We start from the raw sequence: 27,527 nt of genomic DNA on the forward strand, positions 1-27,527 counted from the left end.
GACATATACCACACCCCTTCGTGCCTTTTTGCTTAACTATAGGCACTTTAGCGGTTCAGCTTGAAGAACTGTATAAAGTGACTCAGAGTAGGAGTGCTGATTTAGGATCAGTTTAGCATTTTTCATCACATTAATGAATAACATTAAATGGACAGGGTGGACCTGATCCTGGATCAGCACTCATACTCTGAAATGCTTGATAGATAAGGCCCCAGTTAGGACTGTGCAAAAACCTTCCTCTCTCCCCCTCCCTATCCACCAGATGGACACGAACCATTCACAAAGCCACGTCGGACTAGACCATTGGCCTGATCTGGGGGCAGACCAGACCATATCATTGTCCTCCCAGCAGTAATTATCAGGCTGAATTAAAAACACCTAAATTGGCTAAAGTGTAAATAGGATAATTTTGGCCATAAAGTCAGTCTCATCCAAAAGTGAGTTCGTCATGACATCCTGGAGGGTTGGGTATGATTACTTACATGGCCACTTTTTTCAGTGATGGCCAATTGCCCAGCTGCCATGTGGACATTTGTAGTCAAGTCTGTATATGATATGGTCCAACGCATGGACATTTTGCTTGGCTAATAGGAGTGAAAATTGTCTTCCATAAAGTCGGTGCAAAATTCCAACGCATTTCAACAATATTGCCAGATGGCCATTAATGGATTACATCCGACGCGGTCACTTCTGCTGCCTGTCAACACACTGGTGTTGGTTAGTACGTTAGCTAAGTAGATAGCTGGTACGAGCTTGCTAGTAGCTACTTTTGGTTATACAACATGATTTGATAATGCCAGCGGGCCAGGCTAGTTTATGATACCACAGATGAATGATACGGTCGCTAGTTAAATCTATCAAACTAACGTGTAATGTGATGTAGCATGTCAGAGGAAGATGTGCATAGGTCATGTTAGGGCAGGCACTTGGATACTAGCTTGCTAATAGGATGTAGACATCTTTCTTTCAATAATCTTTAAACTCAAATTGGCTAGCTAACATTAGCTAGCAAGTCAACTCATTTCAACTTGGACAAAGATATAACTAACCCGGATTTGCAAGTTAGGTAGTTAGCTAGTTAGCATTCGGGGGTTTCATCTGCTAACCCAAAACAACATGCCCGTTCTCAAAGTTTAAAGTGTATTTTGTAGGGCAAAAATGAATGGATGGCACCAAAAAATGTGGGTGGTCAACTACAAATATGGCTCAGGCAGAAATTAACAAAAATATATCAGCAAGCATTTTGCACTCCCGAGTGGCGCAGCGGTCTAAGGCACTGTATCTCAGTGCAAGAGGCGTCACCACAGTCCCTGGTTCCATTCCAGGCTGTATCACATCCGGCTGTGATTGGGAGTCCCATAGGGCAATTGGCCAAGCGTCGTCCAGGTTTGGCCGGGGTAGGCCATCATTGTAAATAAGATTTTGCTCTTAACTGACTTGCCTAGTTAAATAAAGGTTAAATAAAACAATTCAGCAACGTACACAGCTGATTGCATAGAAACGGCGTCAGCGTCACCGGCCTGAATCTATTCTGTAACTTTACAGTCCCTTTATTAGCATATAAATGACTTCCAAAGTAGTGAAAGTTATCTCTCGCTATTGGTTTATTGAGTGATGATATTTTACTTCATTCACAGGCTACGTGCCAAACCTGATGGATTTGATGTTCAGCAGCATCGTTGGAACCCCTTTACCATATCATGAGCTGTAACAGAAGGCTGAGGCTGTGGCCAGACACTAGTCCAGCTTCAGAGTAATGGAGCACACCTGAATCAGGTTGGTCACATTTCATATGGTCAAAAGGTCAAAATACTATCTGTCCTGGAATTCACATTACCACCATTGACAATGTAATTAGTGCTGTGTGTATAGAGTGCCTTGGGAAAGTATTCAGACACCTTGATTCCCCCCCCCCCACATTTTGTTACTTTACAGCCTTATTCTAAAATGGATAAAATACCAAAAAATCCTCAGCAATCTACACACAATACCCCATAATGACAAAGCGAAAAGAGGTTTTTAGAAATGTTTGCAAATGTATTTGACAGTGCACAGTTGACAGTGCATGTCAGAGCAAAAACCAAGCCATGAAGTCGAAGGAATTGTCCGTAGAGCTCCAAGACAGGATCATGTCGAGGCACAGATCTGGGGAAGGGTACCAAAACCTTTCTTCAACATTGAAGGTCCCCAAAAACACAGTGGCCTCCATCATTCTTAAATGGAAGGAGTTTGGAACCCTTCCTAGAGCTGGCCGCCCGGCCAAACTGAGTAACCGGGGGAGAAGGGCCTTGGTCAGGGAGGTGACCGAGACCCTGATGGACACTCTGACAGAGCTCTAGAGTTCCGCTGTGGAGATGGGAGAAACTTCCAGAAGGACAACCATCTCTGCAGCACTCCACCAATCAGGCCTTTATGGTAGAGTGGCCAGACAGAAACCACTCCTCAGTAAAGGGCACATGACAGCCCGCTTGGAGTTTGCCAAAAGGCACCTAAAGACTGTCAGACCATGAGAAACAAGATTCTCTGGTCTGATGAAACCAAGATTCAACTCTTTGGCCTGAATGCCAAGCATCACGTCTGGAGGAAACCTGTCACCATCCCTACGGTGAAGCATGGTGCTGGCAGCATCATGCTGTGGGGATGTTTTTCAGCAGCAGGGACTGGGAGACTAGTCAGAATCGAGGGAAAGATGAATGGAGCAAAGCACAGAGATCCTTGATGAAAACCTGCTCCAGAGTGCTAAGGACCTCAGACTGGGGTGAAGGTTCCCCTTCCAACAGGACAATGACCCTAAGCACACAGCCAAGACAATGCAGTAGTGGCTTCAGGACAAGTCTCTGAATGTCCTTGAGTGGCCCAGCCAGAGCCTGGAAGGTTCTAAATTAACAGAGTAAAAACTCAGACGATTATTAAAGCTCAAACGAAGTTTATTCACCCAATGGGTCAGACAGCTGAACAGACAAAGACATGTTCCCACCAGCACAAGTGTATATATACCCCAATTTAGGTGAAGTCTCCTCCTTCCCTCTAAACATTACATCTTTATTGCTAGGCAGGAAGTTAAGTGATGTGGGTAATAAACTGTTCCTTCTCCCTTACTCTGACCTGACCTCGGCCCCCATTCCTCACTAATCCACCCTTATCAACCCTTATCCCGAGTGGCGCAGCGGTTTAAGGCACTGCATCTCAGTGCTAGAGGCGTCACTACAGACCCTAGTTCAATTCCAACCGGCCGTGATTGGGAGTCCCATAAGCGGCGCACAATTGGCCCAGCGTCGTCTGGGTTAGGCTTTGGCTGGGGTAGGCCGTCATTGTAGATAAGAATTTGTTCTTAACTGACTAAATAAAGGTTAAATAAAAAATAAAATGAATTGCCTTTCCTTTCCTCAGTACATTCCAAGCCCCTGGCTCATATCCAACCTTAACTGACTACACCATATACATTACTCCTACAGATAACCATTAACTTCTGGTGTAACAACCAGTGGCCCTTATCCTTTCCATAGAATACCTGATGATTAACAATATTTCAAGTTTAGAATTCAGAACCCATCAAACCTCTGGAGAGATCTGAAAATAGCTGTGCAGCAATGCTCCCCATCCAAACTGACAGAGCTTGAGAGGATCTTAAGAGAAGAATGGTAGAAACTACTCATACAGGTGTGCCAAGCTTGCAGTGTCATACCCAAGAAGACTCGAGGCTGTAATCGCTGTCAAAGGTGCTTCAACGTAAATAGAATATTTCTATTTTTAAATGTTTATAAATTAGCTAAAATTTCTAAAAGCCTATTTTTGTTTCGTCATTATGGTGTATTGTGTGTAGACTGATGAGGGGAAAAAACGATTCAATCAATTTTAGAATAAGGCTGTAACATAACAAAATGGGGGAAAAGTAAAGGGGTCTGAATACTTTCCGAAGGCACTGTGTGCTTGTATGGTGTAAAGAGGTGCCCCCCTCCACTGTGCCAACGGATTACACCTGTGCCCGAGTGAGTAATGCCCACAGAAATAGAATAATTCAATATTAAACTGATTATGGCAGGAAGCCGAGTATGACATTAGTCATTCTATTTCTATTGTAAACCCAACCATGCTGTGAATCAGGATCTCTGATTGGCTGTGTTCAACTGTGTATTTACTGTTGGCTTCCATGACTGTATGGTGACAGTCCTTCTCTATCTCCCTCCGTGATATAGGAGCTGAAGTTGGGCTCCTTCATGACCAGTATCTGTGACGAGAGGGGCCTGGAGCTGATCTACGCTGCCATGCCCATCAGATGTTGGCAAACACCTCAGAAGGGACAAAGGGTAATTACTAATAAAACAGTACATTACAAGTGTTTAGTAATATCACTCTTTCGATACATGTCACTCATCAACTCTTCCTCATTTTTCTACAGCTGGGCAGAAGAGATGCTTTTGAAATGGATTCCTCTGACTGAAAGACAGGTTGATACTGAGACCTTGCATTACAATTATAAGACATCTATTACATTTTGTTGTCTTCTGTTATTATTGAATCGAATGGTACCATCAGTTGGGTGGGGCCCCTGTGTATTCTTCAAACATATCCGGGAACACCTGTCTTATACAGGACAGGAAGGTATAATATTTGCACATTGTTATATTAACAGTACAGTACTATGTGAACTATGGTCTATTCAACATGGAACTGTTACACTTGAAAGTTATCAAAACACTTTGTTCAGAATGTCTACATAAGTTCAGCAATTTCACTCTTCTCGTATTACTCTGTAGGCTACTGACAAAGCTTCCTCCTAAGATTTGGCCAAATAGAATGGCATTCTAGTTCTGGTTAGACCGCTGAAGTTGTAGTCTATACACAACTTATTTTTATTTGCTAGGTAAGTGTAGACATACTGTCTTTATAAGCACATCAGTATGATATTTACAGCACAGAATGTTTTGTCTTTGTAACACGAACATAGGTTTTTAGTTGATAAATGTATCTACACTCAAACTGGGCGATGTCTGTGCAATGTCCACATGTAGCCTACACCGGTTGTAGGGATAAAAGTCATTTGGGATTTTTCCCCCTGGATAGATCAAACAACGTACTTAAGGAGAGACGAGATGAGACAAATCTAGCCAGCTATAGAATATTTTGTTGTAGGACAGCTGAGCTGACTCAAGACCAGGCATTCAACTCGCAGTTGATACCATGTATTTACATGACGTGATGAAACTAAGTTGCAAGCTACTTTCGTAGCAAGGTGTTGTAGAACTAGTGTCCTAAGCATGAAACACCCCGAGAATCTCCCTGCCGATAGGTACTTATCACAGTGGGAGGCCTTTCTTTCTCTTGCTAGAACAAAAGCTGTACCTGCTGCGTGCCGACCGAAGCGATGAACCTGCCCCTTCTCCTTGTAGAAGTGCAATGCTAATCAGTGGCCAACAACTTGACTTTGAGCCAATCAGAGAGCACAAACCCCCACGTGGGGAGCCAACAGGAGTGACACTTTCTTTTAATATGGAATTTTTTTCATACGTCCACTGTTAAATGTCATGAGCCAGTCACACTTCATAGGAAACGTAGGCTATGGGATTTTTTATTTTATTTATTTAACCTTTATTTAACTAGGCAAGTCAGTTAAGAACAAATTCTTATTTAAAACGACGGCCTACCAAAAGGCATCCTGCGAGGACGGGGGCATGGGATTAAAAAAATAAATACAGGACAAAACACACATCACAACAAGAGACAGCACAACACTACATAAAGAGAGACCTAAGACAACATAACACAGCATGGTAGCAACACAACATGGTAGCAGCACAAAAACATAGTACAAACATTATTGGGCAATGGGATGGTAGCTAAATAAACAGACACAATGCACACAACACTAAATAATTCCTCCAAGCTAGCTAACCACTCTAGCTACTATTGACATAATTAAATCACAATGGATTAGTTTCCATGAAACAGCTTCCGAGTTAGTGCAGCGTCCTTAGCTAGCTAGCGCTCTAGCTATATTGTGCTAGCTAGCGAATAACGTTAGCTAGCTGGCTAAACATTTGGTTATGGGCTGGCACTGGCAGTAAGAGTTTATGGAAAGTGAATTAAATCGTTTCTTCGTCATCTTGCTAGGTAGTTATCTAGCTTTGGCCATCTGGCTAGTATCAATAAAGGCTTTCTACAAAATAGCAACATTAGCGCAGCTTGCTAGTTAACATTGTAATCTAGACCATAAACTAAGCAACACACACGGCAAAGGCAGCAGCTACTCTTCCTGGAGTCCAAACACATTATGGCACATCATACAAAAAAACTACAAATAAAGGAGTATAACATTACTATACCACAACAGAAAATGTACAATATCACCATACAACAATACCACAGTGTACGTGTGCGAAGAGTGTGTGCCTGTGTGTGTTCCTCACAGTTTGCGTTGTTCCATAAGATGTAGTTTTATCTGTTTTTTAAATCTGATTCTACTGCTTGCATGAGTTACTTGATTTGGAATAGAGTTCCATGTAGCCATGGCTCTGTGTAGTACTGTGCATTTCCCATATTCTGGACTTGGGGAATGTGAAGAGACCCCTGGTGGCATGTTTTGTGGGGTATGCATGGGTGTCTGAGCTGTGTGCTAGTCATTTGAACAGACATCTCGGTGCTTTCAACATGTCAATACCTCTCACAAAGACCAATAGTGATGCAGTCAATCTCTCTACTTTGAGCCAGAAGAGATTGACATGCATGTCATTGATGTTATCTCTCCATATACAAGGGCCAGACGTGCTGCTCTGTTCTTGGCCAACTGTAATTTGCTTATGCCCCTCTTTGTGGCACTTGAACATATGACTGGGCAGTAGTCCAGGTGTGACAAAACTAGGGCCTGTAGGACTTGTTTTGTTGATAGCAATGTCAAGAAAGTAGAACAGCACTTTATTGAGGACAGACCTCTACCCATCTTAGCTACCGTTGCATCAATATGTTTTGACCATGACAGTTTATAATTCATAGTTACACCAAGCAGTTTAGTCTCCTCAACTTGCTCAATTTCCACATTATTCATAACAAGATTTAGTTGAGGTTTAGGGTTGTCCCAAGGTTTAGGGTTTGTCCCAAATGCAATGCTTTTAGTTTGAAATGTTTAGTACTAGCTTACTACTTGCCACCCATTCCAAAACTGACTGCAGCTCTTTGTTAAGTGTTGCAGTGATTTTACTTACTGTGGTAGCTGATGTGTATAATGTCAAGTCATCGGCATACATAGACACACAGGCTTTACTCAGTGCCAGGTCATTAGTAAAGATTGAAAAATGGGGCCTAGACAACTGCCCTGAGGAATGCCCGACTACCTGGATTATGTAGGAGAGGCTTCCATTAAAGAACACCCTCTGTGTTCTGTAGACAAATAACTCTATACATGATATAGCAGTGATCTAAAGCCATAACACATATGTTTTCACAGCAGCATATTATGACCGATAATGTCAAAAGCTGCACTGGTCTAATAAAACAGCTCCCACAAGCTTCTAATTATCAACTTCTTTTAGCCAATCCTCAGTCATTTGTGTAAGTGCTGTACATGTTGAGTGTACTTCCCTATAAGCATGCAGAAAGTCAGTTATTCATTTGTTTACTGTGACACAGCAATGTATTTGGTCAAACACAATTTTTTCCAAAAGTTTACTTAGGGTTGGTAGCAGGCTAATTGGTCAGCTGTTTGAGCCAGTAAAGGGTGCTGTGCTACTCTTAGGTACCATAATTACTTTTGCTTCCCTTCCCTTCAACATTACAATGCTTGTCATTCATAATTTGGTCAGTTTTGAATGGATGTGTAGTTCAGAGTTTATTGTTGGCATGCCAAGCCCAAAATTGCTAATCTTGCCAATGAACAAAAATATGAAATAGTTGGCAGGAGTGGGTTTTGTGATGAATGAGCCATCTGATCCAATGAAGGATGGAGCAGAGTCCACCTTTTGCTCCAAATCTTTTTACCATCATTCATCTTTGTTTCATAGTAGTTTCTTCTTTTTGTTAATAAGGTTAGTCACATGATTTCTCAATTTACAGTACATTTGATGATCAGCTGTGCAGCCAGATTTATTTGCCATTCCTTTTGCCTCATCCCTCTCAACCATACAATTTTTAAATTCCTCATCAAACCACGGGGATTTAACACATTTTAGTAATTTTCTTAATAGCTGAATCCTTATTAGTAACTGGAATAATCAATTTCATAAATGCATCAAGTGCAGTTTCTGCTTGGTCTGTATTACACACAACAGACCAGCAAATGTTCTTTACATCTTCAACATAGGAATCACTACCAAACCTCTTGTATGATCTCTTATACACTATATTAGGCCCAGCCTTTGGAACTTTGGTTTTGCTAGATATGGCTATTATATTATGATCACTACATCCGATGGATGTGGATACTGCATTAGAGCAGATTTCTTCAGCATTAGTAAAGATGTGATCAATACATATGGATGATTTAATTCCTGTGCTGTTTGCAAATACCCTGGTAGGTTGACTGATAACCTGAACCAGGTTGCAGGCTGGTTACAGTTTGAAGCTTGTGGGCAGCTTCATGAAAACCAGTCAATATTTAGGTCACACAGAAAATATACCTCTGTTGTTATCGCATACATTTTCAAGCATTTCACACATATTATCCAGATACTGACTGTTAGCACTCGGTGGTCTATAGCAACTTCCCACAAGAATAGGCTTAAGATGAGGCTGGTGAACCTGTAACCATATTACTTCAACAGCATTTGACATGAGATCCGTTCTAAGCTTTACAGGAATATGACTCTAAATATAAACAGTTATCTGCCTGGCATCACCTGACCTACTGGTCAGTCACGAGACTTGACACTTAAAGTTCAGCCAGACACAACATAACCAGACCGAGGTTTAGTCCCAATTGTTACCCTATTGCACTGCACCCTATTCCCTATATCGTACGGAGCTTGGTCAAAAGTATTGCACTATATATGGGAAAGGGTGCCATTTGGACCAAACTCATGACCGCCACTGAAGCCAAGAATTGTAGCTGTACCCATAACATCAGGTCAGCCAGGCCCCTTACTAACAGTACAGCCTGAGCACTGCCCCAGTTCAAAGTCCCCATGAGTCTGGAAGGCAGTGCCCCAGTTACCTCCACTACACTGCAGCCGGAAACAATGATTACTCAGTGATAATCATGATGACACAGTGAAACCATTGTTTTAGAATTTAGAAGTCATCTCTTTCATGCATACTACTACTGGCTTCTTGGTCTAACACCCTTTAGGCAAATCTGATGTCTTGAATGTACAAACACTTCTAATCAATAGGCCAGTGATAAATCCAAGATCACTCAGAGAGCAAAATAAATAGCCACAGGGGTAGCAAAGGAGTTGAAGGACAAGTGAAGGACATTGGTAATAACTGCCTGAATAGTTGGCTACTCCCAGTTACAATCCTCTTCCCCTTCTCCTCCTGCTGTTAGTTTCCACTGCTAAAGCTAAAAGTAGCACACTCTCATGGTGCTGTGTGTGTATGCGTGTGATGGGGAGTCTGTTGTAAGCACAACGGTAGCATCAGTGGAGGTCATGGTACTAATCAATCAATCAAATGTATCTGATAGTCCCTTTTACACCTCTAGGCCCAGATTGAGATGTGGAGTCTAGTTACACATACAGATAAGCCTAAACTCAGATCCTACAACTAGCTGATAATATGCTGGGAAAGTGATGTCACAAGCCCTGAAAATGTAAACAAAACAAGCACCGGAGACAACCATCACCTTCAAAATCTATTTTATATTTTATATTACGAAACACTATATTATTATCTTCCAACTTGGATGATAGGCAAGCTGGCCTAGTCCCATTTTGATAGATCAGATCCACCCCTGGCCCAAATATATCCCTACTGAGCATCCCTTTCAGTAGCCAACAGCCATGATGACATATAGTAGGCCATAACCGCCAAAGGTCTGTTGATCTTGAGTGTGTTTCCCATGAATTATGCAATTCTTCATTCAGCCTCCAAATCTAGGCCAAGTCCTACGACTAGGCTATACCAAAGTGTGTTATTATTATTTATAAACTGGGTGGTTTGAGCCCTGAATGCTGATTGGCTGACAGCCGTGGTATATCAGACCATATACCACGGGTATGACAAAACTGCTTTTTACTGCTCTAATTCTGTTGGTAAACAGTTTATAATAGCAATAAGGCACATTGGGGGTTTGTAATATATGGCCAATATACCACGGCTAAGGGCTGTGTCCAGGCACTCTGTGTTGAGCATAAGAACAGCCCTTAGCCGTGGTATATTGACCATATACCACACCCCCTCGTGCCTTATTGCTTAAATAGTGCACTACCTAAATGAAAACAAGAGACACTGACTGTGTTGAAAGGTAGGTTGACGGTGAAGATTTGTGAGGACACACTCAGTGCAAATAAGTTACTGAACTACAATTTATTTCTGTCAGTAAAAAGCTTTATAGACTTAATGATGTTGGCTTTGGTGAGGCATGTCCAGTGCATCAAAGTCCATGAGAAACAGGAGGATATCTTGTAGTGAAAATATAATACTTAACCATCCTTTTTCATGTCTATTGCTTTACTGTCAATTTGAGGAATAGTCCAGTTATTTCTAACCTGGTTCCGTTGGAGTTACTCTATGTTCTTTCATTGTAAAGTTAAAGCTCTGTTTGAACAATGACAAAGGAAGGTCATTCCTCATATCGTTCTTATTCTCTGAGGGCCTGTAGCGCAAATATGGCATTATATGACGAGTACATTGTTTTATCTTTCAAAACCATTAATTTTCCATTAAATAAGGAATGAAGGCCAGGTCATTTTCTTAATAGCTGAATGCTTATTGGTAACTGGAATAATCAATTTCATAAATGTATCAAGTGCAGTTTCTGCTTAGTCCATATTACACACAACAGACCAGCAAATGTTCTTTACATCTTCAACATAGGAATCACTACCAAACCTCTTGTATGATCTCTTATACACTATATTAGGCCCAGCGTTTGGAACTTTGGTTTTGCTAGATATGGCTATTATATTATGATCACTACATCCAATGGATGTGGATACTGCATTAGAGCAGATTTCTGCAGCATTAGTAAAGATGTGATCAATACATATGGATGATTTAATTTAATGACATGTACATAGTTTTTTCTTTCGAACAGATTTCTCCATTAAATCAGGAATGATGGCCAGGTCTGCTGTTTGAAAACATTCTAAGCACCACTTTGTGTAGAAGGCACTTCCTTCTTTTGTCATAACAAGTGTGCATCTTGAATGGCACCCTATTCCCTATATACAGTACACCCCATAGGGCTCTGGTCAAAAGTAGTGTACTACACAGGGAGCGATTTGAGACGTGCCCAATGTTTTACAATTCAAGATGACTAATTAGGCCAAAGAAAACAAACAAACGTCCATTTCCTGAATCTATTTACTAATGGACCAGTGGTGTAACTGTAACCAGATATGTTCAGAAATAACTAATGTAGCCAAGTACAATAACATCATTATGAAATGTATTTGTCTACATCATGTTAGAACCCTATTTTAGGCTACAGACTATGAAATGAATAAATTCTAGCTACAAAACACATGTACTGTCAGTGGTTATAAATGAACGAAATATATTGCATCTGAATTCTGCTCTTGATACAGTCACAGTGCTGTATCGTGATGTGTTCCGTATCCCACAGCAGTCTTGTTTGACTAAATTTACTAGGGTCAGGGGGCATCATCATCATAGCTGGCTTGTCAGTGATCTTGTTGATGAAATAGTTCATACTAGTTAACTAGTAAAATTCTTAAACATCTTTGCTGCTGGGTGTAGCTAACGTTAGACAAACTAGTTAATTTGCCATTGCCAGTTCTACTGGCCTAACTAGATAGCAATTTCAAGCATTGCTATGATTTGAAAGCTAACGTTAGCTAGTTAAATAAATTAACTCAGTCCCAGCAGATTTTGGGTGTTACCTCAAAAGATGTGCAATTATTTTGAACGCAACGTGTAGTTAGTTACATGTTGTTAGCAGATCACGTTGGCGCTAGTGTAGTTAGCTGACGTTAGCAAAGGCGTTAGCAAGCACTTGGCTGCCATTGTTGTTGAGTGACAGCTGACTGGCTAGCTAGCCGATACGGCAAGATTAACTAATCACGTCGACTGAAGTCGACTCGCCAAATCAGCGAAATACAGCTAGCAACTTATACACACTTGACTGGCCACCAATTGTTAGCCAAAAATACTGTCCTGTCCTGATCAGCGATGGTGTGGGTGAGCTAGCCTACAACTAACGTTAGTGCAAAACATAGCTGATGTGGGTGGACAGGTATGTTAGCCAGCTAAGCTAACTAGCTACTGTTCTGACACTGGCCGATCACCAATGGCGCAGAGCACTATCGAGGGCACTCGCTTGCATACAAATAAATAGCTATGGCAACCAACTTACCCCGACGACCACATGGTCTTCCCCTTGAAACTTTGGGATGTATTTGTCCCCTCTGGCCACCTCTGAACTATTCAAGGGCCTGAAACGGCACATCACTTTGATGGTGCACTCCGCCGGTACGTCGGCCATCTTCCACGATTTGCGGATGAAAACTCACAATACAACACAGTAGATCCTCGTTCTAGAGACGGCCGAGCAAGTAAGGGCGGCCCGGCCCCTCCGTCCCAACCTGAGACCAGAATGTGTTCAGATTTTCAACAGTGAATGGATATTTTCTTATAGGATTGTGCTAAATCACTTCCTCTCTAATATTGAAGACATGATACCAGTGGATCACCGTCTGTGTGGGGCCCATAACAAATTAAGTCCCCCTAAATCAGGGTTCCCCAATAGTCGGCATTTTATTTGGGCCCCCAAAGTTTTCTGAGCAAAACAAAACAATTACATATTTTTTTCTTGGACATAAGACTAAAATCACCAGGAAATGAGGTCAAACTTATTTTCGTTTAGGAAATCTGTTCCCAAGTAATCAAACGCATAAATAGAGACATATGTGATCATATCCCAGGTCAGAAATTATTCTGTTTTCGTCAAATACTGATTGGGATTATTGTGGGCAATTTTCAGTGTACAATTGATTTACAACTACTGCATGTCAGCCCACGGCTGAATGTAATGGGGACCCCTGCCCTAAATCATCAACACTCACTCTGAAGTACACTATCCTGATTGGCAAATGTGTATGTTTCTGCAAGTTTTTACCATTGACCTATAATTATTGAATATTAATATTATGGCAATAGTCAATCAATAAACTATTTGTTGAGATCAGTTATTTCTTAGCTATCACTCTTTCATGAAGCGATAATATGGCATTTTCTTGATGGCAATGCATGGTTATTGATTATTCTATATTCCCTCAGATGATGAAAGATGGTAGTCTATGAGTTTAGTTTTCATTAAAAGCAAGGATATGGGATATAGATACATAACATTATTTTCCACATCTTTCCCTATTGAAAGACCCAATACGTTTTAGCACTGTGTCCTCGTCATCATCCCTGTATAAATATATTTCAATCTGACTAAACTAACCTTCATGGTGAAGGAAGTGTCTGATGAACACCACCAACGGAGTTGAACAGAGACCAGGCTTTGTGGAATTCAGCTCAGACTACAAGGTCAATCATAAAAAAAATGCTAATTATGAAACACTTACCTATGTTTGTCCTCTGTAGTTGCGTGCCTTTCTTTGTTTGCTGAAATTCATATTGCTATTTTGGGACCATTCATTCCCCTGTTACGCAGCAGTCACACGTGGGTGTCCCTGAGAGAGGCTGAGCTGCCTATAGGGGTTTTCAAACTTTTCTTGCCCAGGGCACCCGCCCAGGCAAACCAGCGACCCAGGAACCCCCATCATATGTTAGCACCAACAAAAAAACATATTGTCTTATCAAGTGAATGATAATGGCAAGTAATCAGCATTTTAACATTACTAGATTTGGAAGACAGTTTCATTATTTTGACCTCCCCACATTTCATTGGAGGAGAAAGTGTAAACTCTAACATTTAGCTAGAAAGGTACCATTATCTTGGCAGCATAGAGAAAATTGTGCTGTTGTAAGCACATTTTCTGCACTTCTACACATTGTCCATTGAGCTGAGATAAAAATAAAAAAAAATACACATTGTTGATGCTCATTTCTAGCAATTCTACATCGTTTTGAATGGAGCTCAGAGACAATTTTGGGAATTTTCAATTCTCCCTGACTGTCTAGCTTTTATTTGATTGGTAGTTCTCAAAGATGGTATTATTTAAAAAATATATATAGTTCAATATCTTTTCTGCATGCTTTCTATCTGGTTTTGGTATGTTAAGTTGACACAAACTGTTTTACCATCCTGAAAATGACAACTTAGACATCCTGCTTTCAATTAAAATGGTCAAATGAAACCAAAATAGCTTTTTAGCAATAGCTTCTTAGCGCAGAGCAATTTCTCAATCAAGAATTTTGCTAGGACTGTCTAGGAGTGATTTGAGTGAGGATGGGGAAACTGACAATTAGCTGTTATTGGCAGAGAGGCTGGAACTCTTTCTTATTGGTCTATTGACTAATTTACTGCATGGTGATGTCACCAGGGAAGGCCAAAACTCGCTCACACCAAAATAGTCTGAATATTACATTTTAGTCATTTAGCAGACGCTCTTATCCAGAGCGACTTACAGTAGTGAATACATTCATTTCATACATTTTTTCCATGTACTGGTCCCCCATGGGAATCAAACCCACAACCCTGGCGTTGCAAACACCATGCTCTACCAACTGAGCCACATGGCTCAAACAGCTCTTACACATAATTTTCACAGTATTATTCCAGCCTCATAGTGTGGAAATATATTTAAAACACAGGGAAGTGACGTTTTTGACTGCACTGGGCCTTTAAAATAGCTCAACTTGGCCACCAAAGGGTAATTTTAAACCTCAAAATTCAAGGTTTACTTTTGTTCTACCTGGTCTGTAAAATGTAGTCCCAATATTACATGATTGATGCATCCTTGACTAGGCCAGTGTTTTTTTAAGGAACTCAGTCCATCTTTCAACTTACTCTTGAAAGTTGTAATAGTAGAATGCACAAGGTGACATTTCGAAATTGGGTAGTGCATCATCACTACTCCTCTTGTCATGTCAGTCATTGCATAACTTAGGGAGCTATTTATAACTTGTCAGAAAAGTCCAGATCAACTAGCCCATGTCAGCTAACATTTTTTAGCTATGTTTTTTAGCCCATAGATGTTGTAGTAATGTTCGAGTTACTCAAATATCACATGAATACATATTAGTCATGGAAAAATGTATAGAATTGCAAGAAAATTTGCTTTAAAACTGCTACATTTTCTTTGCACCCCGTTGCCAAAATGTGTAGAATTACAGGAAATAAACTTTAAACATGCAACATTTTCTCTCAGCCAACAAGAGGGGTGTGAACAGTTTGTGTATGAATAGTGCTTGTGTCCATAGAAATGGGGGGCGCGAGATGTTCCCCGATGCTGGAAGGGGGCCTGAGTGAAAAAGTTTGGGAACCCCTGGACTAGGCTACTAGCTACTAATACCTACGTTAGACAAACTAAAAAGGCATGTTTTAGCATACAGTATATTACGAAATACCACATTTTTGCTTATTCATTTCACACGCTTGCTTTTACGGAAAAAATATTAATTGCAACATGTACGTTTAAACATACATCATTTAAAAAAAGTAGAAGAGCCTTATGGACTTCAGTTATTACCATCACTGCAGGTGGCACAAATCGCTAAAGCGGTTGACATGAAGTTGGCCGGGTACATACATTATTGGTTCGAGCCCCCCTTGAATCATGCGTTTTTGTTAAGGATAAAACTGTTCACTGCTGGTCCTCGATAGCCTGGGTACCAGTCTGTTCAGCTAACATTCCACTCCTTGTACTCTGTGTCCCAAAGAGACTGGCCTTTCGGTAATGGCATTATGCAGCTGTATTTTGTGTGTGATCACTGATTGGTTGTTGAACATAACGTTAATAATTCCATGGCAAAATGTGGAGCTTCAAGCTGTTAGCTAATCAAGTTGAGATATTTTGAGGTTTCAAAGATAAGATGTTCTGGGGTTGGAATTGCAGTATGTATTTAGTTAGAGAATTTAGACATGAGCTAGCAACTTTTGACTGGTATCATTTGGACAAATAAAACACGGTTGCTCAGCAACCAGACTCAAACTCGATCTGTGGAGAGTTCCAATTAAGGCTGCATTCAAAAATTCACTCTGGCTATCTACTCCGATTTCAGAGCACTCTCGTCTGAGTGCTTCTGCTAGGATATTAATCCTGAATATGTGGACAACTACAAATACCTAGGTGTCTGGTTAGACTGTAAACGATTCCGATTCCGGAACTCCAATTTGAGCAGCAGCAGCTGAAAAATGAGCTCCTACAAATATTGACATTTACATGGTTTTTAGAGTGAAGTACATCGGAAAAAGCAAAAGAAAACTGCAAGACTGAATAGGAGAAAAAACAACCAACAAACAAAGAAGATAGGCTTTTGAAAAATAACTATTTTTCATAAAATTGTAGTTATCTTAGCTAGCTGAATTGTTTACCAGTTGCTAAGCAGTTGCTAGGGACTCTTTTGGAAGAAGCTAGCTAGCTAACGAAGAACAACAAAGAATATCTAGTTAACAGAAGAAAAGAAAGAGAAAATCAGGACAGAAGAAAAAGGATATCAAAGTGAAACAGTTCTCTAAAGACACAAGAGACAATAATACAAGAAACAACACTTCTGTAGCTTGTCAACTATGTGTCTGTCTATCCCTGTTCTCTCCCCTCTGCACAGGCCATACAAACGCTTCACACCGCGTGGCCGCTGCCACTCTAACCTGGTGGTCCCAGCGCGCACGACCCACGTGGAGTTCCAGGTCTCCGGCAGCCTCTGGAACTGCCGGTCTGCAGCCAGTTCATCTCAACCTATGCTACCCTCCAGTCCCTAGACTTCCTGGCGCTGACGGAAACATGGATTACCACAGATAACACTGCTACTCCTACTGCTCTCTCTTCGTCTACCCACGTGTTCTCGCATACCCCGAGAGCATCGAGCCAGCGGGGTGGTGGCACTGGAATCCTCATCTCTCCCAAGTGGACATTCTCTCTTTCTCCCCTGACCCATCTGTCTATCTCCTCATTTGAATTCCATGCTGTCACAGTTACCAGCCCTTTCAAGCTTAACATCCTTATCATTTATCGCCCTCCAGGTTCCCTTGGAGAGTTCATCAATGAGCTTGACACCTTGATAAGTTCCTTTCCTGAGGATGGCTCACCTCTCACAGTTCTGGGTGACTTTAACCTCCCCACGTCTACCTTTGACTCATTCCTCTCTGCCTCCTTCTTTCCACTCCTCTCCTCTTTTGACCTCACCCTCTCACCTTCCCCCCCTACTCACAAGGCAGGCAATACGCTTGACCTCATCTTTACTAGATGCTGTTCTTCCACTAATCTCATTGCAACTCCCCTCCAAATCTCCGACCACTACCTTGTATCCTTTTCCCTCTTGCTCTCATCCAACACTTCTCACTCTGCCCCTACTCGGATGGTATTGCGCCGTCCCAACCTTCGCTCTCTCTCTCTCCCGCTACTCTCTCCTCTTCCATCCTATCATCTCTTCCCTCTGCTCAAACCTTCTCCAACCTATCTCCTGATTCTGCCTCCTCAACCCTCCTCTCCTCCCTTTCTGCATCCTTTGATTTTCTCTGTCCCCTATCCTCCAGGCCGGCTCGGTCCTCCCCTCCTGCTCCGTGGCTCGACGACTCACTACGAGCTCACAGAACAGGGCTCCGGGCAGCCGAGCGGAAATGGAGGAAAACTCGCCTCCCTGCGGACCTGGCATCTTTTCACTCCCTCCTCCCTACATTCTCCTCTTCTGTCTCTGCTGCTAAAGCCACTTTCTACCACTCTAAATTCCAAGCATCTGCCTCTAACCCTAGGAAGCTCTTTGCTACCTTCTCCTCCCTCCTGAATCCTCCCCCCTCCTCCCTCTCTGCGGATGACTTCGTCAACCATTTTGAAAAGAAGGTTGACGATATCCGATCCTCGTTTGCTAAGTCAAACGACACCGCTGGTCCTGCTCACACTGCCCTACCCTGTGCTTTGACCTATTTCTCCCCTCTCTCTCCAGATGAAATCTCGCGTCTTGTGACGGCCGGCCGCCCAACAACCTGCCCACTTGACCCTATCCCCTCCTCTCTTCTCCAGACCATTTCCGGAGACCTTCTCCCCTACCTCACCTCGCTCATCAACTCATCCTTGACCGCTGGCTACGTCCCTTCCGTCTTCAAGAGAGCGAGAGTTGCACCCCTTCTGAAAAAACCTACACTCGATCCCTCCGATGTCAACAACTACAGACCAGTATCCCTTCTTTCTTTTCTCTCAAAAACTCTTGAACGTGCCGTCCTTGGCCAGCTCTCCTGCTATCTCTCTCAGAATTACCTTCTTGATCCTAATCAGTCAGGTTTCAAGACTGGGCATTCAACTGAGACTGCTCTTCTCTGTGTCACGGAGGCTCTCCGCACTGCTAAAGCTAACTCTCTCTCCTCTGCTCTCATCCTTCTAGACCTATCTGCTGCCTTTGATACTGTGAACCATCAGATCCTCCTCTCCACCCTCTCCGAGTTGGGCATCTCCGGCGCGGCCCACGCTTGGATTGCGTCCTACCTGACAGGTCGCTCCTACCAGGTGGCGTGGCGAGAATCTGTCTCCGCACCATGCGGTCTCACCACTGGTGTCCCCCAGGGCTCTGTTCTAGGCCCTCTCCTATTCTCGCTATACACCAAGTCACTTGGCTCTGTCATATCCTCACATGGTCTCTCCTATCATTGCTATGCAGATGACACACAATTAATCTTCTCCTTTCCCCTTCTGATAACCAGGCGGCGAATCGCATCTCTGCATGTCTGTCAGACATATCAGTGTGGATGACGGATCACCACCTCAAGCTGAACCTCGGCAAGACGGAGCTGCTCTTCCTCCCGGGGAAGGACTGCCCGTTCCATGATCTCGCCATCACGGTTGACAACTCCCTTGTGTCCTCCTCCCAGAGTGCTAAGAACCTTGGCGTGATCCTGGACAACACCCTGTCGTTCTCCACTAACATCAAGGCGGTGACCCGATCCTGTAGGTTCATGCTCTACAACATTCGCAGAGTACGACCCTGCCTCACACAGGAAGCGGCGCAGGTCCTAATCCAGGCACTTGTCATCTCCCGTCTGGATTACTGCAACTCGCTGTTGGCTGGGCTCCCTGCCTGTGCCATTAAACCCCTACAACTCATCCAGAACGCCGCAGCCTGTCTGGTGTTCAACCTTCCCAAGTTCTCTCACGTCACCCCGCTCCTCCGCTCTCTCCACTGGCTTCCAGTTGAAGCTCGCATCCGCTACAAGACCATGGTGATTGCCTACGGAGCTGTGAAGGGAACGGCACCTCCATACCTTCAGGCTCTGATCAGGCCCTACACCCAAACAAGGGCACTGCGCTCATCCACCTCTGGCCTGCTGGCCCCCCTACCTCTGAGGAAGCACAGTTCCCGCTCAGCCCAGTCAAAACTGTTCGCTGCTCTGGCACCCCAATGGTGGAACAAGCTCCCTCACGACGCCAGGACAGCGGAGTCAATCACCACCTTCCGGAGACAACTGAAACCCCACCTCTTTAAGGAATACCTAGGATAGGATAAAGTAATCCTTCTAACCCCCCCCCTAAAAGATTTAGATGCACTATTGTAAAGTGGTTGTTCCACTGGATATCATAAGGTGAATGCACCAATTTGTAAGTCGCTCTGGATAAGAGCGTCTGCTAAATGACTTAAATGTAATGTAAATGTAATGTAAATGTAAACTTTCCTTCCAGACTCACATTAAGCATCTCCAATCCAAAATTAAATCTAGAATCGGCTTTCTATTTCGCAACAAAGAGAATCCTTCACTCATGCTGCCAAACATACCCTCGTAAAACTGACTATCCTACCGATCCTTTACTTCGGCGATGTTATTTACAAAATAGCCTCCAACACTCTACTCAGCAAATTGGATGTAGTCTATCACAGTGCCATCAGTTTTGTCATCAATGCCCCATATACTACCCACCACTGCGACCTGTATGCTCTCGTCGGCTGGCCCTCTCTCTCCATATTCGTCGCCAAACCCACTGGCTCCAGATCATCTATAAGTCTTTGCTAGGTAAAGCCCCGCCTTATCTCAGCTTACTGGTCACCATAGCAGCACCCACCCGTAGCACGTGCTACAGCAGGTATATTTCACTGGTCACCACCAAAGCCAACTCCCCCTTTGGTCGCCTTTCCTTCCAGTTCTCTGCTGCCAATGACTGGAACGAATTGCAAAAATCACTGAAACTGGAGACATATATCTCCCTCACTAACTTTAAACATCAGCTGTCAGAGCAGCTTACCGATCATTGCACCTGTACACAGCCCATCTGTAAATAGCCCACCCAACTACCTCATCCTGATATTGCTATTTATTTGTTTGCTCCTTATTTGTTTGCTCTCTACTTGCACATTCATCTTCTGCACATCTATCACTCCAGTGTTTAATTGCTAAATTGTAATTATTTTGCCACAATGGCCTATTTATTGCTTTACCTCCCTAATCTTAGTACATTTGCACACACTGTATAGACTTTTCAATTGTGTTATTGACTGTATGTTTGTTTATCCCATGTGTAACTCTGTGTTGTTTGTACCGCACTGCTTTGCTCTATCTTGGCCAGGTCGCAGTTGTAAATGAGAACTTGTTCTCAACTGGCCTACCTGGTTAAATAAAGGTGAAATAAAAAATAAAAAAATAGGGCAGGTAAAATGGTCAGAGTGAGGTGTTCTCTCATTTGTGTCTGGAAGTAGCTAGCAAGCTAGCCAACGTTAGCCAGTTAGCTTGGGTGCTTGACTGCCGTTGTGAGGTCAGAACACTCGGATCAACCCTACTCCTCCAAACGCTCTGAATTTACGAATGGACAATCTGACAACGCTCTGAATTAACGAACGGCCGGAGCGCACTCTGAGTGCACTTTGGCACTCCAGATTGAATTTACAAACAAGCCCTAAGTGATTATGCCAGAGAAGCCGGTGTTTGGAGGATATTGGCACGGGTGTTATTTTCGCCGAGGGCCAACAAACTGTGCCAATATATCCTCCGAACACCAGCTTCGAGGGCATTATCACTTCAACAAAAAAAATGCAATTCGGTGACGTTGAATTAACGTGGAAAACTGATTGGATTTGCAAAAAGTCATCAACGTAAAGGAATTTCGTAGTTTTTTCAACCAACTTTGAACCTAAATCCAATGACATGGTGAGATATTTTGTTGATTTCAAGTTGAATTCACGTTAGTTGACAACTCAACCAAATGTTAATCAAAACTAAACATTGAACTGGTGTCTGTGCCCAGTTAGGCGCAGGCCTAACTAGAATAAATGTAATGCTACATTTCAAAGGAAAAACATTTGGCTGTGTTTGAGAGAATCAAAACCGCAATGTACCATAGGTACATTTTGACTGACTGACTGATCTACTAATGAGCCTATATTTATTATGCAATTGGTAGATCAATCAGTCAGTCGGCAGTCGTTTTGATGCTGTCAAACACGGCCAATATCTCACCTGGATTTCAAACTTGCCACAAACGGGAAAATTACTTGGAGTCAGGCTGGCTACACTGTGTGCTATTAGTGAAATTTTGTGGGTGTTTTAAGAACTTTTATGGTGCCGTTTGCTTATGTTAAGGACACTCATGGAAAGTGTTCCATTAAGTCCAACTACGTCAACATTTGTAATTGGCTGATGCAGAATTTGTTACTGGACATAATCAATGCCACCTGGTCAGGTTAGCATAGGGCTAAAAGTGCCCTCTAGGTTTTGTTAACAGCTAACATGTAGTGTTTTATCCCTTGTAACCATGTCAATGATTTTAATTGGATAATGTGCATTTTGAGACAGAAAAAGTTTAAACTTTTTTTAATGTTCCAAGTATGCACCCATGAGTTTGTGCGTGCACGAGTTGGTTTTGGGTTTGCATGTGACAACAGTGACATCAGGTGGTCAATTTAGCTAATTAGAGGAACGTACTAGAAAATGCTTCATCGCATCAGAGAATACTTCACAATAGAATGTAGTAGTAGGCTTATTTAAAATGTATAAAACAGCAGAGGCAAGTGAATACCAAAGACATTTAAGATAATAGAAAATTATTACACCATCTATAGAAAAAAAGCTAAAATATCAGGTCACTCATATGTCAAGAAATCCATACAAAATGGCCACAACCCAAGTAGATTCATTCCCCCAAAATATACACAGTTATGAATTATACATATACGTGCATTTTTTCAATAAAAGTATTTCTGCGGCCTCATCCAAAACCGCCACAAGATGGCAGACTTACACCTAATTTTAGATTGTGTTCTGAGCAGCTTTTTACATTGACTGACACCTTTACTTGAAGTTCTGAGTCATTAGATTATGGTCCTTTACATTTCTTTCATTATCTCTTCTCATTGTAAAACTTTTAAATTTGAATGTTAAAGTTTTGATTACTTGTCCTCACTTAGACATGTTTAACCTGTCTTTTTAAGTTTTGATCTGATTTTGAGTAGTAAAGATACAAGTATGCACATGTATCTCTCTATATTTAATCACAGATGAACATTTTATTGAGATAAAACTAAAACAGGGTGATTGAGAATATGTTGTAATGTGAGTTTGGTTTGGTGACAGCTAAGAAAACTGTGTTGGAGCAATCACAACATACTTTATAATAGTTGTCCAATGGCAAATGAGTATTACAGTATTGCTTTATATGCTGCAATGTACTGCATGGATGTTTCCAAAAGAACCAATGAATTGTAGTCCAGATCTATAATTGGTTGCCTTTTTGATAGCCGTTTGGAAGACTGTGTGTTTGTTTGTGTCAGACAGTAACCTATTTACTCGGATATCCCTTTTGGTATTACAATAATACATAGTCCTATTTTTTTGTTATAGCTCTAGTTATGGTTACTATTATTGATGAAATATGAAATACAGATTGAATGTACACTATTTATACATTTGTGTGGGTTACTGACATCATGGGCTGTTTGCAAGTGTCACATTCCTTATAAAAAAGCATCTTCACCCGGCACAGCCAGAAGAGGACTGGCCACCCCTCATAGCCTGGTTCCTCTCTAAGTTTCTTCCTAGGTTCTGGCCTTTCTAGGGAGTTTTTCCTAGCCACTGTGCTTCTACACCTGCATTGCTTGCTGTTTGGGGTTTTAAGGCTGGGTTTCTGTACAGCACTTTGTGACATCAGCTGATGTAAGAAGGGCTTTATAAATAAATTTGATTGATATATTTCTAATTTGACCTTGGAAAACTGTCATGAAAATCAAAGTTTGTGATTGGTCTAAAAAAATGCCCATATTTGTATGTGCTCATTCCGTGTCATTCATAGTTGCTGTGAGGATTATTGTGATTCTTGTGAATGCGGATATGCCTTTTGAATGAGAATGATCTTGTAACCGTGTCTGTGCATGTACTGTATGTACACCTGTACATTCCATCACAGACACAGAGTGACTAACACGGTGGCTTGATTAGAATCGTGTCTCGAAGTGAGCGTTTCTATGGCAATGAAGGCCAGGAGGAAGAGTGTGTGTGTGTGTGTGTGTGTGTGTGTGTGTGTGTGTGTGTGTGTGTGTGTGTGTGTGTGTGTGTGTGTGTGTGTCAGTTGTGAAGATGATTGTGTGATGCATGATGAATTGACGTGGACAGAACAAACTGTTCCAGGTTCTCTCATTACATATTCCGTCCACTCCCCTACAACCTCATATCACTCATCTCATACAACACTCACAGTCATTCATATCAGCTCGAGTAAACAAAAGCCTTCCATGCTAACGCACAGGAAGTCAATTCCCCTGATCCCGGCAGACTAGGATGAAATTACGTTATAATTCCATTCTATCAAGGGCTAAATCTATACCCTTGCTGCATGAATATCAGGATAATTCCAATACATTCATATGCAAACAAACGTGCGGGACTGTGGTTTGTAATGAAAGGTGGCAAAATACTGTATAGATAGATGCAATACTGTGGATGAAATCCTTTATTATTATCATCACCTATATGTGTTACTGAAGAGCAGGCCGTGACGTGACCCCAAGCTACGTGGGTGTCTCAGGGGGAGTTGGAATAGGTCCCAATATTTGTTACTGTAAAGCAGGCCGTGACGTAACCCCACTCTAAAATATGCAAAACACATTTCCAATTCACACAGGCATATTAATACACACTTGTACATGTGTGAAATAGGACAGATATAAGCACCCACCAAATTAATATTATTTCATATTACCATTTCACCCTCCAAAATAGTCACGGACAACTTTAAGATTCCGCCCTCCCTTAACTCCCTTAATGCTTTCCTTCCTTTATTCATCTCCTTATCTCCTTCCCTTAGAAAGTTCCAATTATTGTACATATCAGGGAAGGAAAAGGAGAGTGGGTGGAAGACTTGGAGCAGAAGCCATTGTAGAGTACTACTGAGAGATAGGTAGTCATCGTCAATGGCAGCTCCCCTGGCTGTCCCTCCTTCAGACCTACTGGCGCTTGAGTCTGACTTACCTCCCATCAGTAACACATTCTGTATTGGCCCACTGACCCTCTGACGCACACACATGCAGGCAGGAGTGGCGGGTCAGGCAAAACCGAATGGAAACCACCACCAGCAGGACACACATACACTTGGTGTGCGTGCGTGCGTGTGTGTGTGTACCAGGGGTTGGAACTGGTTCATGGAACAGAACCGAAAACCGGAAAATAACAAAATGATTTGAAGAACAGATTCAGAAAGTGCAAAAGTCATTTTTATACTATTCTGGAACCAAACCGTTATTTTAAAAGCGGTTAATAACGTTATTTTATGTTACGTGCATTTGTTTCCCCCCAGTCCGACAAAAAAGCACAAAGCACCTATGCAAAGCCCTCCCTCTGTCACTCAGAAACTTATTCCAGTGTCTGCCTGCCAGCTGAAAAATGTTGCCAGTGCGAGTGCCTGTGTAGGCTACCTGCCCCTCGAAGCATAGTCTACTGTAGCCTACTGACGTTACAAGCGTGATTCAAAAATTACGGACAGGTATTTTTAATTAGAGAAGAATGGATTAACTTTTTCAATGCTAGTTAAGGATGCAATAGTAAACTACAAAAAGGTAAAACATGTTTTTATTTTAATTCTGGTGCCGCTCTGCACACACACTCTTGTTAGCTAGCTAGCTTGCTAGCTCTTGTCCAACTTTAACCTCTAAAGGATCAGACCCTTTTTTTCAATTTTCGCCTAAAATTACAAAGACATTGAAAGTTCCTTCATAGAAGCCACTCACTCCTCTATAGGTATAATTCCGTGGGCCTAATTCAAATAATGCATGTCATAACAAGATGTCCAGGGCTTCAAGCCAAGACTTCTCCTCCAACGTCTCTTGGTCTCTTGCCCCCTGCAAAATTTCAGTCACAACTCACGCCCTACACTTGTTTGTCCAGATGCTCTATCCGCACTGATTGCTGAGGTAATTTCATTTAGAGCTAAATGTAAAAACATGTCGATTTCCAAGGTTTAAAAAGGAACAGAAATGAACGATATACAGTACCAGTCAAAAGTTTGGACACACCTAGTCATTCAAGGGTTTTTCTTTATTTTTCCTACTTTCTACATGGTAGAATAATTGTGAAGACATAAAAACTATGAAATAACACATGGAATCATATCGTAACCAAATAAGTTTTAACAAATCAAAATATATTTTAGATTCTTCAATGTAGCCACCCGTTGCCTTGATGACAACTTTGCACATTCTTGGCATTCTCTCAACATGCTTCCTGGGGTAATCACCTGGAATGGATTTCAATTAACAGGTGTGCCTTGTTAAAAGTTAATTTGTGGAATTTATTTTCTTCGTAATGCGTTTGAGCCATCGGTTGTGTTGTGACAAGGTTGGGGTGGTATACAGAAGATAGACATATTTGGTAAATGACCAAGTCCATATTATGGCAAGAACAGCTCAAATAAGCAAAGAGAAATGACAGTCCATCATTACTTTAAGACATGAAGGTCAGTCATTGCAGAACATTTCAAGAACTTTGAAAGTGCAGTCGCAAAAACCCTCAAGCGCAATGTTGAAACTGGCTCTTATGAGGACCACCACAGGAAAGGAAGACCCAGAGTTACCTCTGCAGCAGAGGATAAGTTATTTAGAGTTAACTGCACCTCAGATTGCAGCCCAAATAAATGCTTCACAGAGTTCAAGTAACAGACACATCTCAACATCAACTGTTCAGAGGAGACTGCGTGGATCAGGCCTTCATGGTCGAATTGCTGCAAAGAAACCACTACTAAAGGACACCAATAAGAAGAACAGACTTGCTTGGGCCAAGAAACACGAGCAATGGACATTAGACCGGTGGAAATCTGTTCTTTGGTTTGATGAGTCCAAATTTGCGATTTTTGGTTGTAACCACCGTGTCTTTATGAGACGCGGTGTGGGTGAACGGATGACCTCCGCATGTGTGGTTCCCACCTTGATGCATGGAGGAGGTGGTGTTATGGTGTGGGGGTGATTTGCTGGTGACACTGTCTGTGATTTATTTAGAATTCAAGGCACACTTAACCAGCATGGCTACAACAGCATTCTGCAGCAATATGCCATCCCATCTTGTTTAAGCTTTGCGGGACTATCATTTGTTTTTCAACAGGACAATGACCAAAAATACACCTCCAGGCTGTGTAAGGGCTATTTCACCAAGAAGGAGAGTGATGGAGTGCTGCATCAGATGACCTGGCCTCCACAATCACACGACCTCCAACTAATTGAGATGGTTTGGGATGAGTTGGACCGCACAGTGAAGGAAAAGTAGCCAACAAGTGCTCAGCATATGTGGGAACTCCTCCAAGACTGTTGGAAAAGCATTCCTCAGGAAGCTGGTTGAGAGAATGCCAAGAGTGTGCAAAGCTGTCATCAAGGCAAATGGTGGCTATTTGAAGAATCTCAAATATTAAATATATTTTGATTTCATTAACACTTTTTTGGTTACTATATGATTCCATGTAGAAAATAGTAAAAATAAAGAAAAACCCTTGAATTAGTAGGTGTGTTAACTCTTGACTGGTACTGTAATGGAACAAACAATTTTGGGGGCTCTGTTCAAAATGAAATGATTGGGAAATAATTTTTGTTCCAACCCCTGGTCTCGCACCTACTTCTTTCTCTCCGCCCATGCATACCCCTTTGTCTCCTTCAAGTACAATGTTTAGCCCACACTCTCAGAGTTCAATACCTTTAAATGTTGTTTTGTGTGCATTCTCAGAATCAGAGCTTATAGTCTGATTCTGAGAATGCACACAAATAACACCAAAGTTGTTGAACTGAACTCACCCACAACCTGGCTCTGCTCTCTTGCTCACACTGGCAGGTCTGGGCTGGGACTGAGACTGGGGCCG

The 27,527-nt window shown here is 42.1% G+C and overlaps 1 protein-coding gene and 1 long non-coding RNA gene across 3 annotated transcripts in view; one reads left to right on the forward strand and one right to left on the reverse strand.

Annotated features, from left to right (window-relative positions):
- The window catches only part of LOC106600599 (kinesin-1 heavy chain), a 34,186-nt gene extending 21,365 nt beyond the window's left edge, over window positions 1-12,821 (reverse strand). For both annotated transcript variants that reach the window (XM_014192089.2, XM_014192088.2), the window contains exon 1: window positions 12,467-12,821. In XM_014192089.2, coding sequence (XP_014047564.1) covers window positions 12,467-12,595 — 129 coding nt within the window. In that variant the 5' untranslated portion in view covers window positions 12,596-12,821. The remainder of the gene's footprint in view (window positions 1-12,466) is intronic.
- LOC106600600 (uncharacterized) lies at window positions 4,189-4,493 on the forward strand. Its single transcript, XR_001327853.2, has 2 exons — window positions 4,189-4,307; window positions 4,400-4,493. It is a non-coding gene; the product is annotated as an uncharacterized lncRNA (long non-coding RNA).
- Window positions 12,822-27,527: the final 14,706 nt, after the last annotated feature.

This window comes from Salmo salar, chromosome ssa03 (assembly GCF_905237065.1).
Source record: "Salmo salar chromosome ssa03, Ssal_v3.1, whole genome shotgun sequence".
Classification (NCBI taxonomy): Eukaryota; Metazoa; Chordata; class Actinopteri; order Salmoniformes; family Salmonidae; genus Salmo; species Salmo salar.